At 39.2% G+C, this 26,284-nt stretch overlaps 2 protein-coding genes across 5 annotated transcripts in view; one reads left to right on the forward strand and one right to left on the reverse strand.

Annotated features, from left to right (window-relative positions):
* Positions 1 to 26,284, forward strand: part of aqp9b (aquaporin 9b) — a 29,368-nt gene continuing 3,084 nt past the window's right edge. The window contains exons 1-9 of one of the 2 annotated variants that reach the window (XM_057831442.1): positions 1 to 222; positions 320 to 402; positions 562 to 635; positions 1,468 to 1,871; positions 2,775 to 2,901; positions 3,380 to 3,506; positions 14,958 to 15,095; positions 15,255 to 15,373; positions 16,775 to 16,992. In XM_057831442.1, the coding sequence (XP_057687425.1) occupies positions 2,800 to 2,901; positions 3,380 to 3,506; positions 14,958 to 15,095; positions 15,255 to 15,373; positions 16,775 to 16,992 (704 nt within the window). In that variant the 5' untranslated portion in view covers positions 1 to 222; positions 320 to 402; positions 562 to 635; positions 1,468 to 1,871; positions 2,775 to 2,799. Of the gene's footprint in view, positions 223 to 319; positions 403 to 561; positions 636 to 1,467; positions 1,872 to 2,415; positions 2,902 to 3,379; positions 3,507 to 14,957; positions 15,096 to 15,254; positions 15,374 to 16,774; positions 16,993 to 26,284 lie in introns of those variants that run through there. The other variant, XM_057831434.1, reaches the window with a different exon arrangement.
* adam10a (ADAM metallopeptidase domain 10a) overlaps positions 1,443 to 26,284 on the reverse strand; it is an 82,685-nt gene continuing 57,843 nt past the window's right edge. The window contains exons 17-19 of one of the 3 annotated variants that reach the window (XM_057831403.1): positions 25,846 to 25,990; positions 5,490 to 5,538; positions 1,443 to 1,515 (exon numbers count right to left, since the gene is read on the reverse strand). The gene's annotated coding sequence lies outside the window, so the exon portion shown is untranslated. Of the gene's footprint in view, positions 1,516 to 5,489; positions 5,539 to 13,860; positions 13,973 to 16,646; positions 16,968 to 25,845; positions 25,991 to 26,284 lie in introns of those variants that run through there. The other 2 variants (XM_057831409.1, XM_057831396.1) reach the window with 2 other exon arrangements.

Consider the following 26,284-nt stretch of genomic DNA (forward strand, 5'->3'; position numbering starts at 1 on the left):
AATCAAATAAAAAAAATTACACAGATAACACATTACTGTATCTCATGCATGAAGCAGCTCAAACTATTAGAAAACGACTTTGTAGCTTTTTAAGATTTTAGGTAGACTGAACTCAGATATTTAAGTTATATTAAATATTTAAGAAGCGTGACGTAAATTCCTGAACACACAGAAGACTATCCACAGAGGGCATAGCAACAGCAACGATATCAGTGAAATACTGTAAGTAACCATTCAGAATTGCTCTTGTGACTCCAACGATGGCAAAGGCTCCCAGGAAACATTGTCTCCAATTAATCCGTACATGTTTGAACCTGAGGCGTCAGATGACGATTTACTCGGCACAGCAGACGTTAGTGATGACGCCGGTTGGCAGCTCGACACTTCACGAAAGGAAGAGTGGTAGGCATCGAGCGTCGTGATTTCTCTCGGAACCTTGCTTTCCCCAGTCATTCTGTGATATTATTAGTAATAGCAAAATATGACGAATCTCGTGAGTTAAACCCAGAAAATGTTTGCAATATATGGCGAGGATAGCGTGGTGTTATACTTTCATATTAGAGTGGTGGCGAGGTCTTCAGGAATTGACGTCATCAGGTAGCAGCTGGCAGCATGGCACGTCACTGGTTGCTAAGGTAAATGAGTTGAATTAACTTGCCATATTATTATGCAGTATTAACAAGTAAATTATTGCGTAAACAGAACATAGCTAAGTCTTAGCTCTCACTTGCAGTGCTTTTAAAAGGGCACGCTGGCAGGGTGCTTAGCTTAGACAACTAAGCTAAGCACCTTGTCAGCGTGCACTACGCCAGGTGTCCCCAACCGCCGCATTTGCTACAGGGCCGCACAGAAATAATAAATAATTTAATTAACGACTGCATTCTAGTCAAATTACCTTTGGCCTGTGCGCCTTAACACACCAATATCCCTGTCTACTCTACATATAATACGACAACTGGATAGAACGTCGTCATAGAAATCTTGTTTTTTGTATCTATGTGCACTTGTTCTCGATAATAACATATGACGTAGGCCAGGGGTGCCCAATCCCGGTCCTCGAGAGCCCCTATCCAGCTTGTTTTCCATGTCTCCCTCCTTTAACACACCTGAATCAAATGATCAGCTCATCAGCAAGCTCTGCAGCAGCTGGATAACGATCCTGATTAGTTGATTCAGGTGTGTTAAAGGAGGGAGACACGGAAAACAAGCTGGATAGGGGCTCTCGAGGACCGGGATTGGGCACCCCTGACGTAGGCCATAGGGCGGGCGTATCACATTTGTTCCCGGAAATAATTAGCTCCCACACTAGCGAAAATAACTGAAAAACACACGTCTTTAGACAGATTTTTTTAATGGCGAAAAGGGCACCTGACAAGCCAGAAGATGAGCCTACAACCTCAAAGAAAACAAAATCTTTTAACAGACAATACCAAGAATCCTACCTAAAATATGGGTTTGTCGCAACAGGTGACTGTCTGGGGCCAAGTCCGCTCTGCATAATATGTGGCCCATGAACTGCGAAGGAGTGATAAACCGAATGATTCGAGCATGTCTGTGCAACAGGAGGATCAGCTTGTAGAGATCGCAAATGACGGTGACCTTAAATGTACATTTGAGACAACAACTCTACCGAGGTTCTGGATTGATGTCATTCCGGAATATCCTGACATCGCTACGAGAGCACTGAAAACCTTGCTACAGTTTCCAACATCGTATTTTTGTGAAGCGGGCTTCTCTGCAATTACGGCAACTAAGACAATGTTACGGAGCAGACTGGACATAAAGAACACTGTCTCACTGTCTCCCATCACACCTAGATGGGACCATCTCGTCTCAATGAAACAAGCTCAGGCCTCCCACTGATTCAGCGGGTGAGTTATATTTTCCCTGCACTTAACATTTGTTTTAGCCCCGTCGTGGTATTTTATATTTGCTGTATTTTTCTGCCACACATTGCCGGTCCGTGAAAAAAAGACCCAAATCACACCAGTCTGGAAAAAGGATTGGGACCCCTGGTCTACGCGCTGTGCCGCCATCAAGGCGGCCTGGTTTCAGTCACCAACTGGTGCAAATGATTGTATAATGACTTAAACTGAAGTGCAGTTTACTTTCAATGTCATTTTAACTGAAACTTTTTTTTTAGATTTCTTAAAAATTCAAGTGAAATTAGTTGAGCTGAAATTTCGAGATCAGCCAACTTTTTGTTTTACAATGTAGTTATGCTATTTGTCGCAGTCTCACAGATACAAAGTAAAATCGGTTTTCGGGTTTGGTCACTTCACATACAGCTCTCCGCGTTAAAGCCGTCGTGACTTTTATTTCCGTTGACAGCAGAGGGCGGTGTTACACAAAATGGCAGCCCCTTGAGATGAATGAAAATACTGTATAAGATCCATGAATTTTCTTGTTTATTTTTTATTTTTTATTAAGTATTTATTCAATTTTATGTGCTTACACACATTTTTTAAAAAAATTTCATGTATTTAAGCACACAGTCTGGCATAATGTTAGATGATGTATTATATATATATTATATTCAAAACAAAGCTTTGCATTGGATGAAGGCTAAGGCCCTCATGCTACTGTTTTAATATTGGTCACAATATCACCACTTGGAGTGCTGAGTGCTGGAAGTGGCAAAGAAGTAGCCTACTAGTGGCGGCAAAAGGAGCTGCAAGACAGTTGGGCTCCAGCATGGAGTGGGAGGCGGCAACCTGCAGCGAGCATCGTCGCTCCTCGTCTCTCCTTCTCGTTATGTGTTTATTGTGAGAAAGGAGCCCATAAAGGAGTGAGGGGAAAATGGAGAGTGAGTGCCGAAGGAAGTGGAAGGCGAGGTTTGCCCTCAGGCGAGACATCTTGAAGGAGTTCCTGGCGGAGTTTCTGGGGATATTTGTCCTGATAGTGAGTAGCTGTCCTGTCTGCCTGCCTGTCATTCAGCTTAAAGCGCCGCTTTAAGGCTGCTAATTAGGTGTCGGACTGCTTCTCCTGGGACTCTACTGTCTGTCTGTCTGTCACATCCATGTCTCTATTAGGACACATAGCACACTTTGATGTTGAGTAAGATCTTCAGCATCACAGTTTGCCTGTCCTTCCATTCTGTATTTTCCTCCCCACTTCTTTTCACCTCCACCTGTCACCACCTAAGTTCAATGAATGTGACCCATTAGTGCTGCCTTTTTATGTGTGGATGACTGCTCTCTCTTTGTTTTGTCCAAACTAAGTGGGGGGATTCTTTATTTTGCTGGGACAAATTGCGACTGGCAGTTGGAGGCTGTTGTTAGACAAGGGGCTAGTGTTAAGGCTGCCTATAATTGGAATGGTGAAGAGGGAAGAAAAAAACAAAACAATGAGCAGCTTCTTGTCCCTGTGTTTCTCGCAGTTCTTTGGTTGCGGTTCAGTGGCCCAGGCTGTCCTAAGCAAGGGGACCCTGGGGGAGCCCCTGACCATCCACCTTGGCTTCACTCTGGGACTTATGATGGCTGCCTACATTGCAGGAGGGGTTTCAGGTAAAAATAAATAAAAAACTGGAAACAAAGTTTGCTATTCAGAGACTCATATGGCTGATATTAACTCATTCACTGTTATTGACGGTGATAAAGTTGCCTCGAGATACGAGTATCCCACTTTAGGGCCGCCACAAACAATTATTTTGATAGTAGAATAATCAGCAACTATTTTTGCGATTAGTCAACTCATCAATTCATATATAAATAACAATTTACTGTTCAAATTACAGATAACAGTATTGCATTTGTTTTTTGCTTTTAAAAAAAAAAAAAAAAAAAAATTAAAAATTGAGAGAATACATAATTTATTCAAGATGTTTTTATTAAATTAAAAAAAGAATTTTAAAAAAATGCTTTTAAAACTTAATTTGAAATTTGAAAATATGTAAATATAACCACAACAAATTTTGTATTTAAATAATAATATGTATTATATACAGTATATGTACATATATAAGATTTTTTTAAACTTGTTTTTTTTTTTATTAAAAGGCAAATAAAATATTTAACAGTTTAATTTTTTTTAATGTTGGAATATTAAGAATAATAAAATATTTATTTTTATTTTATTTAAAATATTTTAGTTACATTTTTTTTTTTTAAATATTCAAAAACATCATATTCACTTTATATTTTTTGTTTTTGGAATTAAAATTTTTTTTTGAAATTTAGAAAGTACAAAAGAAAGACAAATGTGTAATATATATTGTTTTAAAATCAATTAAAAATATATAAATAAACAACAAGAGTACCTTGTTTTTTTTTTTTTTTCAAATTTATCTTTTTTAATGAATAAACATTGTCAAAATTAACATAAAATTATTTATTTTATTTTATTGTATTTTTAAATTATTGCCATTACTATTAGATGATCACTCCCAGCCCCTCCCAGTTCAAATGGACTGGACATCCATCGCTGTCAATGGAAGCCAATGAGTTAATTGGCATGATTTTAATAATTAAAAAGCTATTTTACTATAAATAATCCAATCTTTAAAACTAAGTTTTTGTTTCCATCAGTAATGGTGTTAGTATCCAGTTTCAATTGCGTGGTTTGTCGAGAACAGTTTACAGAAAGTTGCTATGTATAGGGTACATTGTACTCTGCGCTAGAGCATTGTTACAGCAAACTGCCACTCAACTACCGCAGGAGACGGAAAAACTGGTGGCAAATTTGCAATATGCTTACAAAAACTGAAAAGCTGAAGCTGTCAAGGAACGATGCCGACTAACAGTATTGTTGCCAATGTCAACTATGTCTGTAGTTGAAGAAAAGGAAGTGTAATGTACTTTTTGGGAACACCCATACATTTTAGTTTGGTGGTGTGCTGTGATACAAATGCTGTCTTCAGCAAACTCTAAAATGATACAGTTGACTAAATTCCAAACAAGGTATAAATGTTTAATATATTTTCCGGACATTAAGACACACTTTCTTTTTGTAGTTTGGCTTGGCCAATAACCTGTACTCTGTTTTTTTTTTCCCACACTGAGTAAGAACGGCACTCTAGGCGGGCCCTCTACTTCCATTAGTTGGCAAAGTTGTTCAAAAGTAAAACTGAAGATGAAAACTTTAACGGATTTGATAATGATTTGTAGTGAGAGCGAGAGTTTTGTCAACAAGTTAGCTTTGTGTTGGCTTGTTGATCTCCTTTTTATTATTATCACTAAAATGTATATGATTTATTTTTTTCCGGTTTGATAAAATACACTTCCCTCCAGAAGTGCAACCTATACAGTATTCCATCCAATTGACTGTCCACTTTCAGGCTGGGCCTGTGAATTATACTCTTTTAATTATATTTATCGTACAAAATAAGTTTAAAATTAATTAAGACCGTCCAGCTTCACCTACTGGCTACCTCAGAACCTACAAGCAACAATTATTCTGCAACTAATTAATGTAATTAATCAGCCGTGCGTCAAAAAATTTAGAAATACACTCCGATGATTGATGCGTATGCATACCTAGAATATACCTACCAAATTTCATTCCGATCCGTCCACGAATACCAGAGTAGCAGATTTCATTCTGCAATTATATAAAATACCATATTTTTCAGACCATAACAAACACTCAAAATCCTTTGTTTTACACCAAAATTGACAGTGCAGTCCGGTCTGGTTAAGGTTAATGACCTCAAACCTATTGGTTGGAGAATAACTGTGTTATACTGCTCTAGTAAAGTGATCAAGATTTACATTCAGTTAAAACCAAAAATAAAATGATATAACAAAACCTAAATTAATGAGACAATAATTAGTTACGATGTTAAAAGATAGAGAATAGATAACAAATGCAGTACATTGATGCACTAATGTCCTTTATAATCAGGTGCTCCTTATACTTCAAACATACGGTAAAGAATTAGCTCCGAGCCAAAAAAATAAAAAAAACGAGCTCCGAGGATCAATGCATACGCATCCCTAGATTATACTCTTTGAAATTTGTCATCTGTGACCCAAATTAATATTGTGCCAAACTCACCTATGAGTGTTTGTTATTCTCTGGTAAGGTTTCACCAATTAAAACACACACAAAGATACCCGCTCGGAGACTCAGGGCCTATGGGGCAAGCAAGAGAAACAGAAGCGCCCCTCTTTCATTTCGCCACATGTTACTGAGATAGCTGACCTTGGTCTGTCCACCGAATCGTCCCATGGAAAAGGGGGTTTGCAATCGTCTCACTATTTTCTCTATAGACTAATCAGAGCAAAACGACCAGAAGTATGACCGCCTGCAGCACACACAGCTAGTAGATGCTAGAGTTGCCAACCATCCATTGAAAACCAGATCGTCCTGTATTCAGAAACAAAGGTACGCGTCCCGTATTAGGCTTACAAGGAGCAGGCTCTGTCTTGTATCGTCATGAAAATTGAAAATAGTGTTTTATTTGTGGAACGAACAAATACTTGTATGGTGCTTGTCAAGAATATGTTGAGGAACGCATTCCCACACCGCTCCTGTTTTCTGACCAATGAGCTGACAGAACAAAGACAATCCCGCTCATCTCATTGGTCGAGGTACTTTGGGTTGTCTTATGATACCGGAAGACAACATGGAGTGTGGGAGATAAAAAGTTTGAGTGAAGCTTGAGTAAAAAGCATGTTCAAAATGATGATAATTTGTTTTTTTGTTCTTCTCTGTGTACTTTATTTCAAATAATTGTATTATATTTTTGTGTTCTGTCAATTTTGTTTTTATTTTGACACTGTTATTGCAGAAGGGACTGAACGCACCTCGGTTTTTGTTTGCACTTTTAAAAAACTATTAAAAATACATTGAGTTATATAAGCACATCGAAAAACAATAATTATTGGCAATAAATATTGCACCTAATTCAGTTTTGAGTAAAATTATTATATTACAATTACTGTATTAGTAATTAAAAGGAAAAGAAATCAGTTTTGAAATACAAAAAAAAACATATATATATATACTCAAAAGGTGACGATTATCAGGCCGGCCTGCTCTACCAATGAGGTGTCCCTGATTTTGATTTTCAGGGAGTTGTCAACCCTAGCAGCAGCAACGTTACAGTTTACATTGACTGACGCTAGGCTGCTACTGAGGTGTGTTAACACCCCAGCAATGGCGGCCACCACTCGCATCAAGGCCTTTTGGCCTGGTCATCATAACTTTGTTTGCATTTTAGGAGGACCAAGATAAGCAAGTGTTTTATTTCCACATAGAATTACATTGTACAATAACAAATCTATAGGATATGTATGTATTTTTTACGACATTTTTTATAACAATAACTTCCAAGAAGAATAAGGAAAAGTGAGATTTTAAGACCTCCCTCTGGGCGGTCAAGTAATAGGGTATACTCGTTATTATGTTAAATCTTGTTTCTATACGTCTACTTAAAATTGGAGCTCATTTGTGTGGGGACTGATAATGTTATTAGACAATAAAACGATATGAACATTTTGGGATTTTGATCTTGAAAGGGAAACAACATTATGATTTCAAAACACACAACAGAGCTCTTTGTGGCCTTTCCGCAAATGATCGATAACGAACGTCATGAAATTTGAAACTGTAATCAAAGTGAGTGCAAAAGGTTTTATAGTGATGGTTTGATGAATGCCCATCATTTCCTCCCGCAGAGGCAATAAAGCTGATCCTGAAGTAAGGAGGAGACAGTCATTATTATCTCACGATTTGTCACTTCATATTGCTAACCTATTTTGAAATGTCACTATTATTGAGATACTAGTATGTGGATATTATATTTTGGGTAATGTAGTATACGAAATAGGAGTGGGAACCTCATGGTACCTCACGATACGATACGATTTGCGATGCAAGGCTCATGATGATGATCTGACGGTATGGCGATACAACGATTATCGATATATTGGTCAGGAAATCATTATAGGATATTCTAAAACAACTAATAAACAGAAAAACAAGCTTCTGCTGTAAATTGGAATGAGTTTATCACTTGCAGACATCCAATCCATTTGAACTGGGAGGGTGGCAGCGAATGAACATGCGTTAATTCGCTGCCATCCCTCCCACTTCAAACGGATTGAACATCTATGGCCGGTAGTGGCAGCCAATGCCAGGCAATGAGGTAATTTTGGGCCATTTAAGGTCATTTACCTGTTGATTTTCAGTTATTTCCTGTTGATTTTGGGGTATTTTATGGGTCTTTTCCTGTTTATTTTGAGTTACAGAACAAGAAGTGACCTGGGAATTACCCAAATGAATAGGCAGTGACTCAAACTCAACAGAAAATCACCTGTAAATGCCCTAAAATAAACAGCAAGTGGCCTGTAAATGCCCTGAAAATCGGACAGAGTGACTGTGAATGCTCTGGTTTCGAATGAACGAACGTTCCCAGTCTAAATGGATTGGGCGTTTAGCACCGTCAATGCAGTCGTAGAGTTAACTGAGACACTATAATGGTGGAAGATTTTGGTAGCAACTTGTTGGTTCATGTTTATTTATTTTTTTAGACATTGACACCTTTTTAAAACGATATCTCGATTCTTGGCAGGAGCATGTCGATAACTTTTTGGGATACAAAGAATCACGATATATCACCATTTCGATATTTTGTCACACCTGTCACATTTTGTGATACCAAATGTTAATAATGTGGCCTCCATGACCCAAAATGTGATCCATGTATATGGATGCCAGGTCTTTATGAAGTTGGATTTTTTTTTTTTATTAGTACCAAAAATAGTTACAGTGGGGCAAATAAGTATTTAGTCAACCACCAATTGTGCAAGTTCTCCTACTTGAAAAGATTAGAGAGGCCTGTAATTGTCAACATGGGTAAACCTCTACCATGAGAGACAGAATGTGGGAAAAAAATCAGAAAATCCCATTGTTTGATTTTTAAAGAATTTATTTCCAAATTAGAGTGGAAAATAAGTATTTGGTCACCTACAAACAGGCAAGATTTCTGGCTGTCAAAGAGGTCTAAAGGCCCAAGTACACTGCATGCGTGATCGTTGCAGTTCCGGTCCGGTTCAGTGTTGCCTGCGTGTCACGCAGTCCGTCAAAAACAGGCAAATCATACCGGCTGCTGCACGGCTGCGGTCCGCCAACTCCGTCCCCTCGTGAGCTCTCGCGTGATCGCGCGCGATAATGTGCCATTTAAATCAACGAAAAACACACGGAGTCTGTAGTATGTACTCATCAGAGAAGCAGAGAGAGAGCACATTTTTTTCCTTGCATATTGATAATGTAACGTTTGCTAAGCGGAAGTTTGGCCGCGAAAACAACACACGAGCTTCAACGCCTTTTTCCTCTTTTTCTTTATTAACTTCCCGCCACCTCACCAATGCAAAAACAACAACTACAGTGGGGAGAACAAGTATTTGATACACTGCCAATGGGTTTTCCCATTGTCAGTGTATCAAATACTTGTTCTCCCCACTGTATGTACACTGACGCTATCTAGTCCACCAATCGGAGCGTCGCGCTGGTGCACCAGCACACCAATGACAGCCCCGCGTTGGTAAATAAATTAACCCACCGATGACAGCCCCGGCGACGCTACAAAATTTTAGTTGTGTCTGTCTCTTAATTCCAGATTGACTGCATCATGTTGAGATCAGGGCTCCGTGTGTGGAGGAAAGGGGGGCTATTATGCCCTTGGTTGTGTCGGTGCGTTTATATCTTTGTGCACATTTAAAATTTATGGCACATAACATCTCATAGAGCTGTTATAAACAACTGATAAAAAATCTGTCATATTTATAAAATGGATAGCGAATTATATTCGACACGAACTAAAAAACAGCGTACTTGAAATTGGTGTCTCAACACTGCAGATTCATGTGGCCAGCGCAAACTGTTGTTTTTTCTATGAAGAGTCAAGTGAAATGTAGGAAAGAAAGAGAAATGTCTTGAATAGACCACCAGGTCGAAACTTGTGGGTGTCTCATTTTTCTCTTTCGTCTCTTTTTTCTCTTTCGTACTTTTCCCCCTCGACTCTGTATACAAACCGAGATTGTTTGTGCGAGGGGCACGAGAATTTCTGCAGTGGAACCGCTTCCAGATACGCTCTTTTTTTTTTTTTTTTTTTTTTTTTTTTTGCTTAGCACGTCGTGTTTGATATCATTGCCAGAAAAACACACATAATAGGACACTTTGCAGTTTCGCTTTTAATGGTGTCCTTATAGTAACGATCTGCTGCATCATAAATGATTTTGTGGGTTTCCACCTCCATGATGAAGCACTCATCATCCATCTTCGCTCGTGTTTAAAGCGTGATTAGGCACCTGGGTTGTTACGTCCAGGCCCAGCTCCGCCCATTTTGCCGGATGCGTGTCCGGCAAAAATAGAAAATAGCCTATACCATCCGGCGGGCATGCGGCACGCCGGAGGTGGTTCGCAGTCAAGCCGGAGCACTGACGCGGCCGGTATACGTTGAACAATAGGATATAATGGGAACGGATCGACTCCGGCGCTATTTTTTACCGGAGTCGGACCGGAAACGCAACGATCACGCATGCGGTGTACTTGGGCCTTAACTTCTTACGAGGTCTAACGAGGCTCCACTCGTTACCTGTATTAATGGCACCTGTTTTAACTCATTATCGGTATAAAAGACACCTGTCCACAACCTCAGGCAGTCACACTCCAAACTCCACAATGGCCAAGACCAAAGAGCTGTCGAAGGACACCAGAGACAAAATTGTAGACCTGCACCAGGCTGGGAAGACTGAATCTGCAATAGGTAAAACGCTTGGTGTAAAGAAATCAACTGTGGGAGCAATTATTAGAAAGTGGAAGACATACAAGACCACTGATAATCTCCCTCGATCTGGGGCTCCATGCAAGATCTCACCCTGTGGCATCAAAATGAATACAAGAACGGTGAGCAAAAATCCCAGAACCACACGGGGGGACCTAGTGAATGACCTACAGAGAGCTGGGACCACAGTAACAAAGGCTACTATCAGTAACACAATGCGTTGCCAGGGACTCAAATCCTGCACTGTCAGACGTGTCCTTCTGCTGAAGCCATTACACATCCAGGCCCTTCTGCGATTCGCTAGAGAGCATTTGGATGATCCAGAAGAGGCCTGGGAGAATGTGTTATGGTCAGATGAAACCAAAATACGACTTTTCGGTAGAAACACAGGTTCTCGTGTTTGGAGGAGAAAGAATACTGAATTGCATCCGAAGAACACCATACCCACTGTGAAGCATGGGGGTGGAAACATCATGCTTTGGGGCTGTTTTTCTGCAAAGGAACCAGGACGACTGATCTGTGTAAAGGAAAGAATGAATGGGACCATATATCGATAGATTTTGAGTGAAAATCTCCTTCCATCAGCAAGGACATTGAGGATGAGACATGGCTGGGTCTTTCAGCATGACAATGATCCCAAACACACAGCCAGGGCAACAAAGGAGTGGCTTCGTAAGTAGCATTTCAAGGTCCTGGAGTGGCCTAGCCAGTCTCCAGATCTCAACCCCAGAGAAAATCTGTGGAGGGAGTTGAAAGTCCGTGTTGCCCAACGACAGCCCCAAAACATCACTGCTCTAGAGGAGATCTGCATGGAGGAATGGCCCAAAATACCAGCAACGGTGTGTGAAAAGCTTGTGAAGAGTTACAGAAAACGTTTGGCCTCCGTTATTGCCAACAAAGGCTACATAACAAAGTATTGAGATGAACTTTTGGTATTGACCAAATACTTATTTTCCAACATGATTTGCAAATAAATTCTTTAAAAATCAAACAATGTGATTTTCTGTTGTTTTTTTTTTTTTTGACATTCTGTCTCTCACAGTTGAGGTTTACCCATGTTGACAATTACAGGCCTCTCTAATATTTTCAAGTGGGAGAACTTGCACAATTAGAGGTTGACTAAATACTTATTTGCCCCACTGTACATGACCTATAAAAGTTATTCAGATAACTATAGCTTAAACGACACAACATATTTAACATATTTTATATTTAGAACTAGATACGAAATGACAGACACGGCAGCGTTAGCAACATGTACAGTATAGGAACTAGATGCGTTAGTAAACAGCCGCCATCTTAAAGCAGTAGACTTCTTAGGAAGGCTCTGTTGTAGAGAACCTTCCCAGCGAACCTAAGTAACTCTTTATCTAAAATACTGCTAAATCGGCAAAAATCTTGACTTGAATCTAACTTTAAATGGTGAAACAGTTTTAAACTTCCGAATGTCAAAAGTAGACAGAACGGAACTAATGCAATAATGGGAGCAATTTTAACAACTTTTAACAGTTGACTCAGGGTCAAGGGTAAATTAGGGTAAAAAATTGGGCTATGGCCAATTGTTCCAAAAACCTTTTGAACTTCACAGAGTGTGACCTATGTATTATTTTTTTTAAGGGAAAAAAAAAAAAAAGGAAATTATCACCAGTTACTTTGCCAACTGAGTTAATAACGCAATTACTTTTTGGGAGAAGTAATTTGTAACTTTAATTAATTACTTTTTTAAAGATTAACAACACTGCGCAGCCGCCAGTGTGAAAACAAAAACAATAAAAAAGTTGCGACTGAGTATAAGATGCATGTCTCGCCAAACTATGAAAAATACCTGCTACTTTTAATACAGAGTAACTCCAACTACGGGAAACAAGTTTCTTGTTTGTTTGGATGCACTTGGCCAGTTAAGATCCCAATTCGGATTCTGATAGCATAAGCGGTCCCTGCAGCCAATGCCTTTCGTTGACTTAACTGGAAGATTCTTGCGCAGTTTAGTTGCTCCCTCCGTGGTTAATGAGAGTAAGAGTGGTAAGGCTTGAGAGGACACGGAGGTTAATATATGGAGAGATTCTGCTGCATGACTGGGCCATTGGACCCCGGGGTCCACAGCACAGTGTGAAGCTTCTGTGGGACGACATGTCTGAAGATGATCGTAGGTATTGGACTAATGAGCTTTACTGGGGCAGGGGTCTCCAGAGAAGAAGGTAGGAGGGGTGGGGGGGGGGGGTCAGGTGTGACGAGCCCGCCTTTCAAGAAGTCCCTAGCGGGGAGGCCCCCATCGCTCGAGAAAACACAATCGTCTCCTCTTTGTAGTCCCCCGTTCGGGACGACCGCAGAGCGCAAGTGTGACACATCCCGGTCACTCTAATGACCCGCGCTCTACGTGTGCCTTAAGCCGCTTGGACCAGATTATGTCACATGCAATTGGGCCCGCCGCTTCGGGCCGCTTTGTCGCGCCCGGTGTTTGTGAACAGGACGGCGAGACGAACAATGACCGCATGCTTGATACCCCCCAGCGGTGTTGCCGCAGAGAGGTCAAAACGGAGATCCCAGAGTGTTAAATAAATGAGCCCACACTGTCAGCGCTGGCCCACAGCATTTGGACGGAATGTTGTTCGCTCTGCAGTTTTGTTTTTTTTGGGTGGGGGATAAAAGTGTCATTTCAGAATTGGGAGACATTTTGGTTTCTTGATTCAGGAAAAATTATACTGATTTTCTGAGAAATATTCTGCATAAGTAATAAACGATCCTGATTCGAATGTCTAGTTTACTGAGTATATGAAAAAGATACTGTATAAAACGAATAATAAGCATGTTTTCGTTGTGGAGACATTAATCTTGAGATAAAATATGTACAGCATGTTGTTTGGTTTTCTCATACATTCATGTCTGATGAAACTGTTACAGTGATCTTGTGTGCGCCAATTGTTGCCACCATGTACACCTCAGCAATGTATCCTTTTAAGAGACTTATAATAAAAGCATTTTGAGTCGCTACTCACACCAGCTGTGATAACATGTCACACACATAGCCACAACAAAATGTTCCACAGCAAACAGATGCAAAAATGTCAGGGACATGACAAAGTCATAACCTTGTACGCCCTGAAATTAATCGAGCTGCTTGACTGGACGCTTACAGTTTTGATGTATGTTCCATGCTTGAATGTGCGTCTTTAGTTGTATGGGGGACGGGAAACTGATAAGCCTATGCTTCATCTTGTCCGCCTTTGTCGTCTTCTTCGGTTCCTTCGGGCAAATCATATCACATTTTGTAATTGTCAGTGATTGTCAATGATACTGATGATGATGACAATAAAATTCCATTCATTCATTCATTCATTCATTCATTCATTCATTCATTCATTCATTCATTCATTCATTCATCAGAGGCGTGATTATCTTTGACACATTTCTGATTATCTTTCTTTTGATTATCATTTTTAATACATTATTTATTAGATATTTACAATACCATTTTTTGGCTCCCGCTACCAATTCCAAGACTTTGTGGTATCGGTCGATGCTATCCCGATACCATTTTTAAAAAAAAACAAAACAAATTTTTGTTTTTTTAAATACTAAATTACTGCATTCTCACTTGAATGTAAAGCAATTGCTATCACGTTTTGGTCGGATACTGCTTTACTCATTGTCTGCCATTTATAGCGCTAGATGTCTAAATTCACAAATTTTTTACAGCGGCGGCCATCTTGAGTAGGGCAACCAGTGGATGGAAAATAGATCTGGAAAAGTACATATTGCACCGCATCAGTACGTTATTTCTTAGTACTTCCCGATACCGATGACGCAATTTTAATGCCGTATCGGTAACAAAAACTAATCACAATAACAGGGTTGCAAATATGTACTAATGTTAGCTTATTTTAAGAGTATTAGTTAGCCATTTAGCTAGCTGATATTGCAAAAAAATTACGTTTTAGTATTATGTATGTGGGTTATTTAACATTTGAAGGCTAGAACATAAAATGTCCTCCAATTTTGCAATGAGTTAGGGTTTAGGGTTAGGGTTATGTCCCCATTTCAGCCAACAGCTTAGTTGTTTGCTGGTCACAATATAATTCACATTTTTATTCGAAAGGACTTCATTTAAATGGTTACATTTGCCCAAACACTTGTCAAAGAGAAAAATACCCACGCATCTAGTTTTCAAAGTCACGAGCAGGTACGAGTAAAGCAATGATTTTTGTCTTTTGTTGTTATGTTGCTTCAGGAGCCCACGTGAATCCTGCAGTCACCTTGGCAATGGTGATGCTGGGCAAGACATCCTGGAAGAAATTTCCCGTGTATGTGGCCGCGCAGTTTTTGGGGGCTTTTGCTGGGGCCTGCTGTGTCTATATGGTGAATTATGGTGAGTGGAAATGTCCTATTAGCAACACAAGTGGGACCTTTCCAAATCTACGATTTTACGACATGTCAGGAAACAGTAAATGTTCACTTTCACCGAGAGACTCCTTTTTGCATTTCATTTTATTGTTGTAAACAGTTTTTACTGCCTTTGTCCTCGCAGACGCTTTAATGGAATTTAGCAACGGAGAATTTATCGTTACCGGCGAAAATGCCACAGCTGGCATATTTGCCTCTTATCCAGCAAAGCACCTCTCCACGCTCAATGGATTTCTCGACCAGGTAATAATTTAATTTCAAATTGTTGTTCGCACTGATCTAACTGATTGTCTGCCACTGATGACACTAGACGTCTGGTACATTTTGACTGAGAAAGGCTAGCAGCGAATGATCACACTGAAGCATGAGAATTCACAGCGAGCCCTCCCAGTTTAAATGAATTGGACAGCAGTGAAGTTAAAAAATGAAATTTAAAAAAACTTTTGTGTTATTGGGTCCCATAACCAGAGTAAGTTTTTGTTTTTATTCTTTTCATGTCAATAATTTTGCTTATATTAACGTTTTTTTCATTTATCATTTTATTTATTCATAAGAAAATGTACTGTATAAAACTTGTATAAAACTAATGAGTAATCGTTTTTAAAAGGTATACAGGTATGCAATTATAATTGAAACCTGGCATCCACCAATGTAGACATTTTGGGTCACATAGTACACCAAATGCAATTATTGTGGACAGCATGACCCAATATGCTATGTCTACGAACGTGGAGACCAGGTCTTGATGGGGTTAAAATAATAATGATAACAATTTAATTACCAAAAATAGTCAGTTGCCCTATAAAGTTAATTACATCTTGTTATTGATTTTACCTCTGCCAAAGTCACTTGGGTTACCTACAGTATATACCTATATAGTCAGTGTTACTCAAAATACATTTTTCCAATTTGGTCCATGGTTTCCGAGTACTCTTGTTTTATATGGAATTATTGAGGATAAAGAGTGCATACAATGTTATGCAACACACTGTCCTGTATATAGAAGCTACTAGAGCATGCAAGATGCTCGCGAGCACACAGTACGTTCTGTGCCCTCATGGGCATAAATGTTCACGTTAATGTGACTTGTTTGCTGATGAGTGAATAATTCCTTGCAATGCTGAAAATAGATATCACGTGTCCGCGATAAGCTTGTGTGCATTGCAACATTTAAGAGCATATAGGCTGGGGTTTTTTTGTTTTGTTTTTTTTTTTTGGGGGGGGGGGGTTATTTTTTAAGGGAGGCACCAAAAATATGTGAAAAGGGGCTGAAAGCTATAACCCTTTATTCATATCATTTTTTACAAAACCCTCACAATTTAGCAAATTATGATTCCGAATATTAAAAAAAAATTAATTCTTAAAACTTGAGTTACAAAAATATTTATTGGATGATATTTATTTAGTACTGACAACAACGTAGAACATAAAATAAGATAAATATGAACTTAAATGTTTAACATGACAATGTTGAAGGCTTTTTTTTTTTTTTTTTTTAAATAAAGTAGCTTCTCTGCTTCATCACACTAAAAACTGTTCCTCCGCTCATTGAAAACAAGAGCTTCAGTACTGAGCAGCCTCTCACTAGTAAGGCTGTGTTGAGAGTTTTTTCATTAATTACTTCATATTTGTCCGTTTTGTCAGGTGGCAGGAAGTGCTGCGTTGATCCTGTGCATCCTGGCCATAACTGACTCGCAGAATATTGGCGCCCCAAAAGGCATGGAGCCTTTGTGCATCGGCGTGATCATCCTCGCTATTGGCGTGTCCATGGGGTTGAACTGTGGCTATCCCATCAATCCTGCGCGAGACCTCAGCCCGCGACTCTTCACTGCCGTTGCTGGATGGGGAGGGGATGTCTTCAGGTAATTAGATACCTTAAGGCGGGAGTTCAAAATGTTTTACATTTGGCTTAATCTTCGAGTTAGCAGGGGTTAAATTAGTCGCTGGAGTTGATTTCAACAAATTACGTATAGTTTGTACAGTTAATTTCAGAGCTCCAGAGTGGCTAAGCTAGTGCGAGTCAATGGTCCCTCCCTACCCTGCCAATAAAAACGATATTACCAGATTTAACATAGTCAAATGAATTCAAAATGCAGATTATTGTTCAAAATTCCCATGCGGCCAAAACAATGTCACACCAAACTACCGTAATTAATTTAATTCTGCGGGACTATTTTTTTTAGATGTGTAATGCGACCACAATAGAGAGGAGTGCTTTAGCCACTCGTGCTCATGCTGCATTCGAGGAAGGTGGGAACTCAGACTTATCCCACTCGGATGGTACCAGTTGCGACCTCAAAGCGTTCCAAGCGTTTTTTTATTTTGGCCATCAAAAGACATGTTGACCTCCAGCAAACATGACTTCTCGAAAGCGATCAAATAGTTGAAGGAAGAACAAAGGCTAAGGTAAATAGGCCACAATGTAAACTGCCTTCTTTAGTTTTACTATTGACAGTCTGCTTTTTGACGGGCAGCACATTTTGTCGAGTGACGTCTGATTGAAGCAACTCGTAAAGTCGGGGTACTTTTTTTCTGACCTTGCAACCAGGGTCCCCCAGCTCGAGTGGCGTTCTAATGATATTAATCCTGTCGGAGGTTGTAAAATTCTGATTTCCCACCTTCCTCAAATGCAGCATCAGTCTATGGAGTCTTGACTGAAGAATGGCAACATAGTGAAATGTACATTTAGAGCAAGGGTCAACACCCAACATATTTTAAAATGGGATTCCATGAGAGCCATACGTGTGCATATGTCTGTTTTGTAAGCGCTGTTTTTTGTTTTTTTTTTGTGAACGCATTTGAACGCCTCACGTGGGAGCGAGAGTGAGGTCATGCTCAGCTTTTACGAGCAGTTGCAGAGCAGTTGTGATTTAAATAAACATTGAGAGAACAACAACGAAAGCTTAACATCGTTATCTGGGATGTTACAATCGTTGCTCAATTGCACACTCACCACTTGGAAAATAACAAATAGAAACATGGTGTGGCATTGCGTTATTTCCTGAAAGTGGAAACCACAACCAGGGAGACGTGCATAACAGTGGCTGAGACAGGTTAAGGCTCTCAGGGCAGCCGATCGTGAGTCTTGCTCTCTTGGAAGTGGCGACAATTTGACACGCGAAGAAGTCAAACTGACTTAACGAAACCGACGTGATTTGGGGTGCCATGCAGTTCACTTTTGTGGTTTCATTTTCCCCTATGCATTTTTTTATATACTCCTGTTCACTCGGCATTGAGTCAGGAAGGGCCAGTCCCACTGCTGAGCAGCAGCATGAAGAACAACGAGCAATACAAACTGTAGATACTTGCTGCTGGCTACGACATAAAGACACCGGTGGAAAAAATATCACTTCGCTCTGCAGTCTGTTACCTACAGAGCTACCGGATTACATAGCCAATACTATTAATTGCATGGGTAATCTGTGATTTTCATGCGTGCATATGTTGTTTTTTTATTGGCATGCTAGGAAAGCCTCATTGACTCATGCTAGCTTAGCCACTCCGGAGCCCTGAAACTGATAAATGACTAACTGCACAGAATTTGTTGAAGTCAACTCCACCGACTAATTAAACCCCTCCTAATTCAAAGATTAAGCCTAATGTAAAAAATTCTGAACTTCCCCTTTAAATTCAGTTTAACATGATTAATTATTGCATATCCTTAACATCAGTTTAATATGATTAATTATTATTATAGCCTTTACATTTATTTTTACTATCATTTATTATTCACTTCCTGCTCATTTCCTGATCAATTCCTGTTGATTTTGGGGCATTTTTGTGTCACTTTCTGTTTATTTTGGTTTTCTTTCTGTGGATTATAGAGCATTTGCGTGAGAAACATACCCCAATAATGCTCTAAAGTTGATTTATTTTGTGTCATAACTCGTTTTCTGATTTAAAACAATTGAATTTCAATTAACTCATTGGCTGACATTGATGGCGATAGACGTCCAATCTATTTTTTTTTTATATAAATATTAAAAATATTATATTAAAATTTTGGGTTTAAAAATGTTACGTGTGTGCTGCAATGTTTTAACTGCGGATCACTGCTCAGTGACACTCTCACAATGCATTATTGCACATCCCCGCATGGAGAGAAGAATCCCTCTCTTGCGTTCAGATTCTCTCTGTTATGAATATTTCAAAGAGCACTTGTGTATTTTGTGCACTTTGAAACCGTACTGTGGTATCGAAAAGGACATTTGCCTCCAAAGTGATATGAAATATTCAATGTTTTAATACCAAAGCGTCTTGACCTGGTAGTCGTATCTGAATGCAAACTACAGCAACTACTTTCAGACAATTACAGCATACTACGTGCACGACGGATTGTTTTCAGAAAATTGTCCCTGAATCACATGGGACTTTAGCAGGATTACACTTTGAAACAGTATTGACAGATACTTTGGAATCCATGACGCAGGGTGTACTTCTCTCTCTCTCGTTCTATGTTAATCACCATATGGCTTACAGGGCTTCAAAATTCTGCACACACTGACACATGCACATATCAGCTTTTACTTCTAGTTCCTGTTGAGCATCAACACATTTAATCCTATTTATAATCCATCCATTTTCTTCTTTTTATTCGGGTTGGGTCACAGGGTCAGCGGCTTAGTATACTAGTATTTATATTTATTTATTTAAAAATAAATACGTTTCACACTCAGTACTTGGCTTTTTTACGTTTATATTTTTACACTGACTAACTTAAGGTTTGATTTGAATGTATCTCTTACTTTTACATGAGTCATATTTTGAAGTGGGTTGGATGCATTACATTTAGACTAGGTTCATACTACAGGTCTTAATGCACAAATCCGATTTTTTGGCATATCTGTTTTTTTGGCGTGCCCGTTCAGACTGCCTTTGTCCATTGAGACCGTTCAACTATCACGCATGCGCACTATTTCGTAGCCCGAGTTGCGCTAAGCAAAGAGACCCGCATGTGCAAAAGCATCAAAACAAATTACACATGCTAGCTGTATGTCATTCCAGAGCAGGGGTCGCGTTAACCGAATATTTTCCGTCGTTGACCGATTTTTTAAAACGGTGACGGATAAAACTGAAGTCCATCTGTCATTTTGACAGGTTGCAATTCACACCCCAGACCACAGGGTAGCGAGTGAGCATATTAATTAGCTATTGTCTCTCTTGATGCATGACGTCGTTGGCCTTACTCGGAAAAATGTCAAGGCAACTAAGTGCCGAAGTTTCTTCAAAAAGCCCCAAAACGACGATGGTGTTGATAAAAGAGGTGAAAAAAGAGGGACTGCACAAGCGGGCACGCAATGGCGTACCGCACGCAGGCTATTTTTAGACCATGACGTCGCATCGTAAAGCGGAAGTAAAGCCGAAGTGGGACATTATAGACCCGCTCTCACATAGACCCAACGTAAAAAGTGCTACTTTTCTCCGGTAATGAACATGCCGATAACACATTGCTTTTTTGGAACTTGTAGAAACGACTCTAGACATTACGACACATGAAGGATGTTTTCTTCATACGTTTCCGGAAACCAAAAACTCGAGAGGAATAAATGTGAAGACCGAATCAACTTGCGCGGACTTTAACACCAGCTCGGCGAATCCATTCACGTTTCATATGCAGTAAACATTATGTTGGGTTGGCATGGTCTTTCAGAGGACAAAGAGGTAAGCCATTTTTATATTTTTAACTTATTTTTTAGCGTGACGTGCAGTGCCGCTTCCGTCTGACAATGAATGACCTGAAAATAATTACAATGGTATCTGACTGCCGCTGTTACCGTTTCTGTTATATATATATATATATATATATATATATATATATATATATATAAAAAACAACTTTAATAAGGGGGAAGTGTAAATAAATTATAGGATTAAGATGTGTTATCAATGAAAAAATTAAAAGTGTTCGTTGGCTGTCACTGAGTAGCATTTGCGATCGCTACACAAAGCTAACTAAATTACCCCCAAGAACGGTAAGAGACGTAGGACAACCAGAGGATATATAAGAAAGACAGGGCTGATGGTAAAAGATAGCTTGTTGAAACAGGAGAATGTCATTGTCAGTCGCGTCGATAAAAAAGCTAAAGCTATGCTTAGGTCGGCTCGTTTTTTTCGTCTTGTTCAGCCTTCGACACTAAAGCCATCTCTTTAACTGAACATTTTTATGTTCTTCCACATCTTTGCCGGTGAATTTGGCACCAGGCACATCATTTTCGGAGAGAATTGGTAGGTTTAGCTCTGTAAACATCTCCTTCGTACACGATTTCCATTCATTTCCTATTAGGGACAAAAGGTGGCTACCTACTGGGGCCACAGTCAGCTGTTTTTGTCACTGCGGAGAAAAAGTTATTCATCTGCTTGATGTGCGATGGCACGGTGTGGATTCTCTGTTAAGCTTGTTCGGACAGAATATTAATTTAAAATGAATGAAAACTAAATACTATTGAATATGTCGAAGCGGTATGCAATGTTAAGAGTCTTGTTAGCTGGAATTGCTGTGTCCAGCCGCTGTAACTCTGCTGCTCTCTGTGAACTCTCTATTCAAGCCGGAACGCGCGCGGCTCTTAAGTGTCTCTGTCTTGTGACTGTGTCGTAGCCGGTAACGCGCTCAGCCAAATGGACACACAAGTGCGGAAAGTGAATTATGCTAAACAAAGGGTCACCACAATGTCATTATTATCATTTAAAAAAATTAAGTGACGGGTAAAAATAGATTATGACCGGATTTTTATGACCCTGTCAGTCAAAATGACAGACAACGAAAAAGTCTAGCGCAACCTCTGTTCCAGAGTGATCATATTTTGATTTCCAAAAAAGAGGACACAAATAACAGACATTAATAATCCCCGTTTAGTCTTATATTCAAAGATTATATGGACTGACAGAGCGCATACACGCACACACAGGAGCCTTGACGTGTGTGCGCCGACTCGGCCATGTGTGCAATAATGAAATATTGCTCATTCGGCGCACAGAATGAAAACCGAAAATTGTAAGGCTTATTCTTTTCTTCATTTTAATTTTTTTTAGGGCTGTCAAAATTATCGCGTTAACGGGCGTTGATTAATTTTTTAAAATTAATCACGTTAAAATATTTGACGCAATTAACGCAGATGCCCCGCTCAGACAGATTTAAATGACAGTACAGTGAAACGCTCTCTTGTTGTGTTTTATGGAGTTTTGCCGCCCTCTGCTGGCGCTCGGGTGCGACTGATTTTATAGGCTTCAGCACCCATGAGCATTGTGTAAGTAATTATTGACATCAATAATGACGGGCTACGAGTTTATTTTTTGATTGAAAATTTTACAAATTTTATTAAAACGAAAACATTAAGAGGGATTTTAATTAAAAAAATTTATATAACTTGTACTAACATTTTTCTTTTAAGAACTACAAGTCCCTCTATCCATGGATCGCTTTAACAGAATGTTAATAATGTTAATGCCATCTTGTTGATTTATTGTTATAATAAACAAATACAGTCCTTATGTACCGTATGTTGACTGTATATATCCGTCTTGTGTCTTATCTTTCCATTCCAACAATAATTTACAGAAAAATATGGCATATTTTATAGATGGTTTGAATTGTGATTAATTGTGATTAATTACGATTAATTAATTTTTAAGCTGTAATTAACTCGATTAAAAATTTTAATCGTTTGACAGCACTAATTTTTTTATGACTGTGGTCAAGCCCGCTTTATGCTTAAAAGCAGAGTTCAAGCTGGGCGCTAATGCCCACATGGCTGCCGTCCTCCGTGAAAAAATCAAACATCATAAGCAGTTACTCACAATGTTACTCATTACTTTATGTATTCTTTTCACTAAATACTTCTTTACTTGTACTTGAGTACATTTTTTGGATAACTACTTTACTTTAGTAATATAATTTTGAAGTAACGCTTGTCTTACTAGAGTACAATGTTTGGCTAGTCTGCCCACCTCTCTGCATTTTTAAATACATCTTTTCACTTGTAAAGAGACTGCGGACACCCTGTATATTTAAACTGATCAGGACAAAGGATTTCTTCATCCCATGTTAGTGGGTTGTGTGCTCACTGGGACAAAGTGAGATCACCTTAAGTGAGGCGTCACATAAGTGGATAATCCAGTGGCATGCCGCCTGCCTGCAGAGTTGGATTTCCTCCCTGGGAGCCACCAGGGGGGACAAGCCTGCCCCCCTTAGTTTTTTTTTTTAATTTTTTATTTAATAAACCTGTGCCCACTTTCACCTACTGTGCCACAAAGTGGGAGGCTAATCGCTCACTTAAGGAGTCAGCCAGAGTGACAATGAGGACACATGCAGCAGACACACAGAGCTGCTTATTATAAGACCTGACTTTAATCAGGGATAAGGCCAGGGCGATTACCTGCCCCAGTCAACACTGACATCAACATTCAAGTTATATATAAGGAACATTGACTTGAGCGAGGTCAGAATTTAAGCGATTTGCCTGAAAAGTATTGTTCGGGTGCCATCTCGTGGCATCCTGTTGCAAAGGAACTATTGAAAATAGGGGAAAGAGCTTCATTTAGTCGGGTTTTGAGAACCCAAATACATATCTTCAAAAGTCAATGTGAAATTGTTTATGCAGTGTAAAAAATAAAACGTCCTATTAGTCGTGTTAACTAAAGATTTTAAGTAGACGTAATTCAAACTAAAACTTAACCCCATAAAGACCTTTTTTGTTTCGTAAAAATGTTTAACATGCTCTGAGTATCTTGCTTGGTATATTTTTTCTCAGCACATCATCTATATGAACTGTTATTATCACACTATAACCCAGTGTTCCTCAATTATTTTCTGGTACGCCCCCGTCCCCCCAGAAAGATGTTAACGTTTCATGCCCTCCCCACCCCAACTCTGTGCCGCCACTGTAAATAGTATCATTTTTCTATAAATGTATTATTATTATCAGTACACCTCTGCATGTGTCCTTTTTTATATTTAAGGAAAAAAGTAATATAGATTAACTTATAATAAAGTATAACTTTATTAACATTGTTTTGTTTGTAACAAAAAAGACTTAAAGCACATCAATTTGCCCAAATTAAAAAAAGGAAAAAAAAGTCGCATCCGAACTGTAAAAATACAGTCAAGGTACATTTTTTGACCATTTGATACTGAAAAATAAAATGTAACTGAATCAATAAATAATAATAAATTCAAATTGATTAGCAACATTAACTCATGAGGAGAATATGCCAAACAATTTGGAGAGGCGCAGCACGCAACATAAGTGACACGACCAAACACTGCTAAAATGCGTGCTAACTACACATAAAGTATCACACATTGTGACCTTATGACGGAAACAATAATGAATTTTTGTTTCACTCTCGTCAGACGACAACTGGCATCCATCTCGCTATGTTTTAGTCTCCGAAAACACGTTTTTAGCATGTATACGTGACGTCATGAAAAAAAATTGTTCGTTGACAAAATATTTTCGTTATCATTATCATCGTTGACAAAGACAACACTGGTACTCAGCATGCTGACAGTGCTCGCTGGTTTACTGATGTAACACTGACAAAGCGGTACGATTGTTGGCACCATTTGGCACGTTTTCGTTGAAAAACAATTAAGCGGCTTATCGATGTGATTGGGGTCTAATGTCTTTAAGTGACGTCCTAATTGATTTGGCTTCCTGCTGTCCGCTGCAAACATTTTTAGACACAGTAAACAGACTGATCTTTCCTTGTATCCCAATGTACTGAAAGTCCAAGCCAAAAGCCAAACGCTACATCATATTTCCTTGTCTTAGCTCTTCAAATCTCCAATGCTCTTTGCTGTGTGCTCTTATTTGGTTATACTGCACACTCTGAAACCGAGAGCGCCACTGCCACGAACTTAGTGGATGTGCAATTACACTTTATTCTAGTACAACAAAAAACTATGTTCCACGAGATCACATATGCAACACCCGGCATCTCTCTGCAGGGGGCGCGCCCCACTATTTGAGAAGTTCCTCTATAGCCTATTACACTACAATATTAGGCCAAGGAATAGACTAAAATCATAAAATTTCTTACTGGAAAATTATACAGCAATGAAGCATCAGCCATCCCATTCCAAGAGCAAGTGGGCCCACTAATGGATGGATGCATGGATAAACATATTTTCTACCATCAAATTAAAAAGATCAAATTTTTGTTTTCCCGTGTCTATCACCACCCAAAAAAAAAAAAAAAATGGGGGAGAGTTTAAAATCCACACTTTAGAAAAATGTTGGAGGGAGCAATCTATGTGAAATAGTTAATTTTTTTTACACAGATATCACGTGATTCATCCAACAGCGTGCTCATCAAAGGGTTAATTAACAAAGATAGTCACTCAGCCTACAAAGGGTTAAGTATACATAGCTGGAATTGAACCCCAGCCACCACAGCTGTAGGAGAGAGGGTAGACAACTGAGCTAAACACACTTGCTGATTGTAACTTGATGAGTTAGGAACACTCAAAATAATAAGTTACTTACGAGTCTGAATTATAATATTATTAATCATTATTGTATTTTTCACATTATTTTCATATAATCAATCATTTACAATACAATCATAACTAAGTAAATGTTTTTAAAAAATAATATTAATGAAATTAAAATGAACGAAAAAAACATGAACTCTTGTTATAGGTTTGGGTTAACACATTTTTTTTGTAGTAGTAGTAGTAGTTTATTGTTTACTGTATGCCGCAGTGGTATATTCACCTGACTTCAGCGCAGGTAGCACGTGATCAATTCCCATTCAGTGGTGGTGCGATGGCGAGAGAGGAATGGTTGTCTGTCCGTCTGTGAGTGGCGCCAGGTTAGGGTATAGTCTGCCAGAAGACAGCTGGGATGGGCTCTAGCGACCCTGACAAGGATAAGCTGTGTTGAAAATGGATGACTTGATGGAGTATTCAACTCATTATCTGTTAGTGACAATGACAGACATCCAATCCATTTAAACTGGGGGGACTGGCTGTGAATGTTCATGTTTTTGTGCCATTGACAACGCTAGACGTCCAATCCATTTTTGTCAGAGGCTTGAGAGTGATCATTTGCTGCAGGCCTCTCCCAGTCAATCCATTTTTACTCGGAGGCCTGAGAGTGATCATTCGCTGTCGGCCTCTCCCAGTTAAAAAGGATTGGAAGTTTATCCAATGAG

Source organism: Corythoichthys intestinalis, chromosome 1, assembly GCF_030265065.1.
Source record: "Corythoichthys intestinalis isolate RoL2023-P3 chromosome 1, ASM3026506v1, whole genome shotgun sequence".
Lineage (NCBI taxonomy): Eukaryota > Metazoa > Chordata > Actinopteri > Syngnathiformes > Syngnathidae > Corythoichthys > Corythoichthys intestinalis.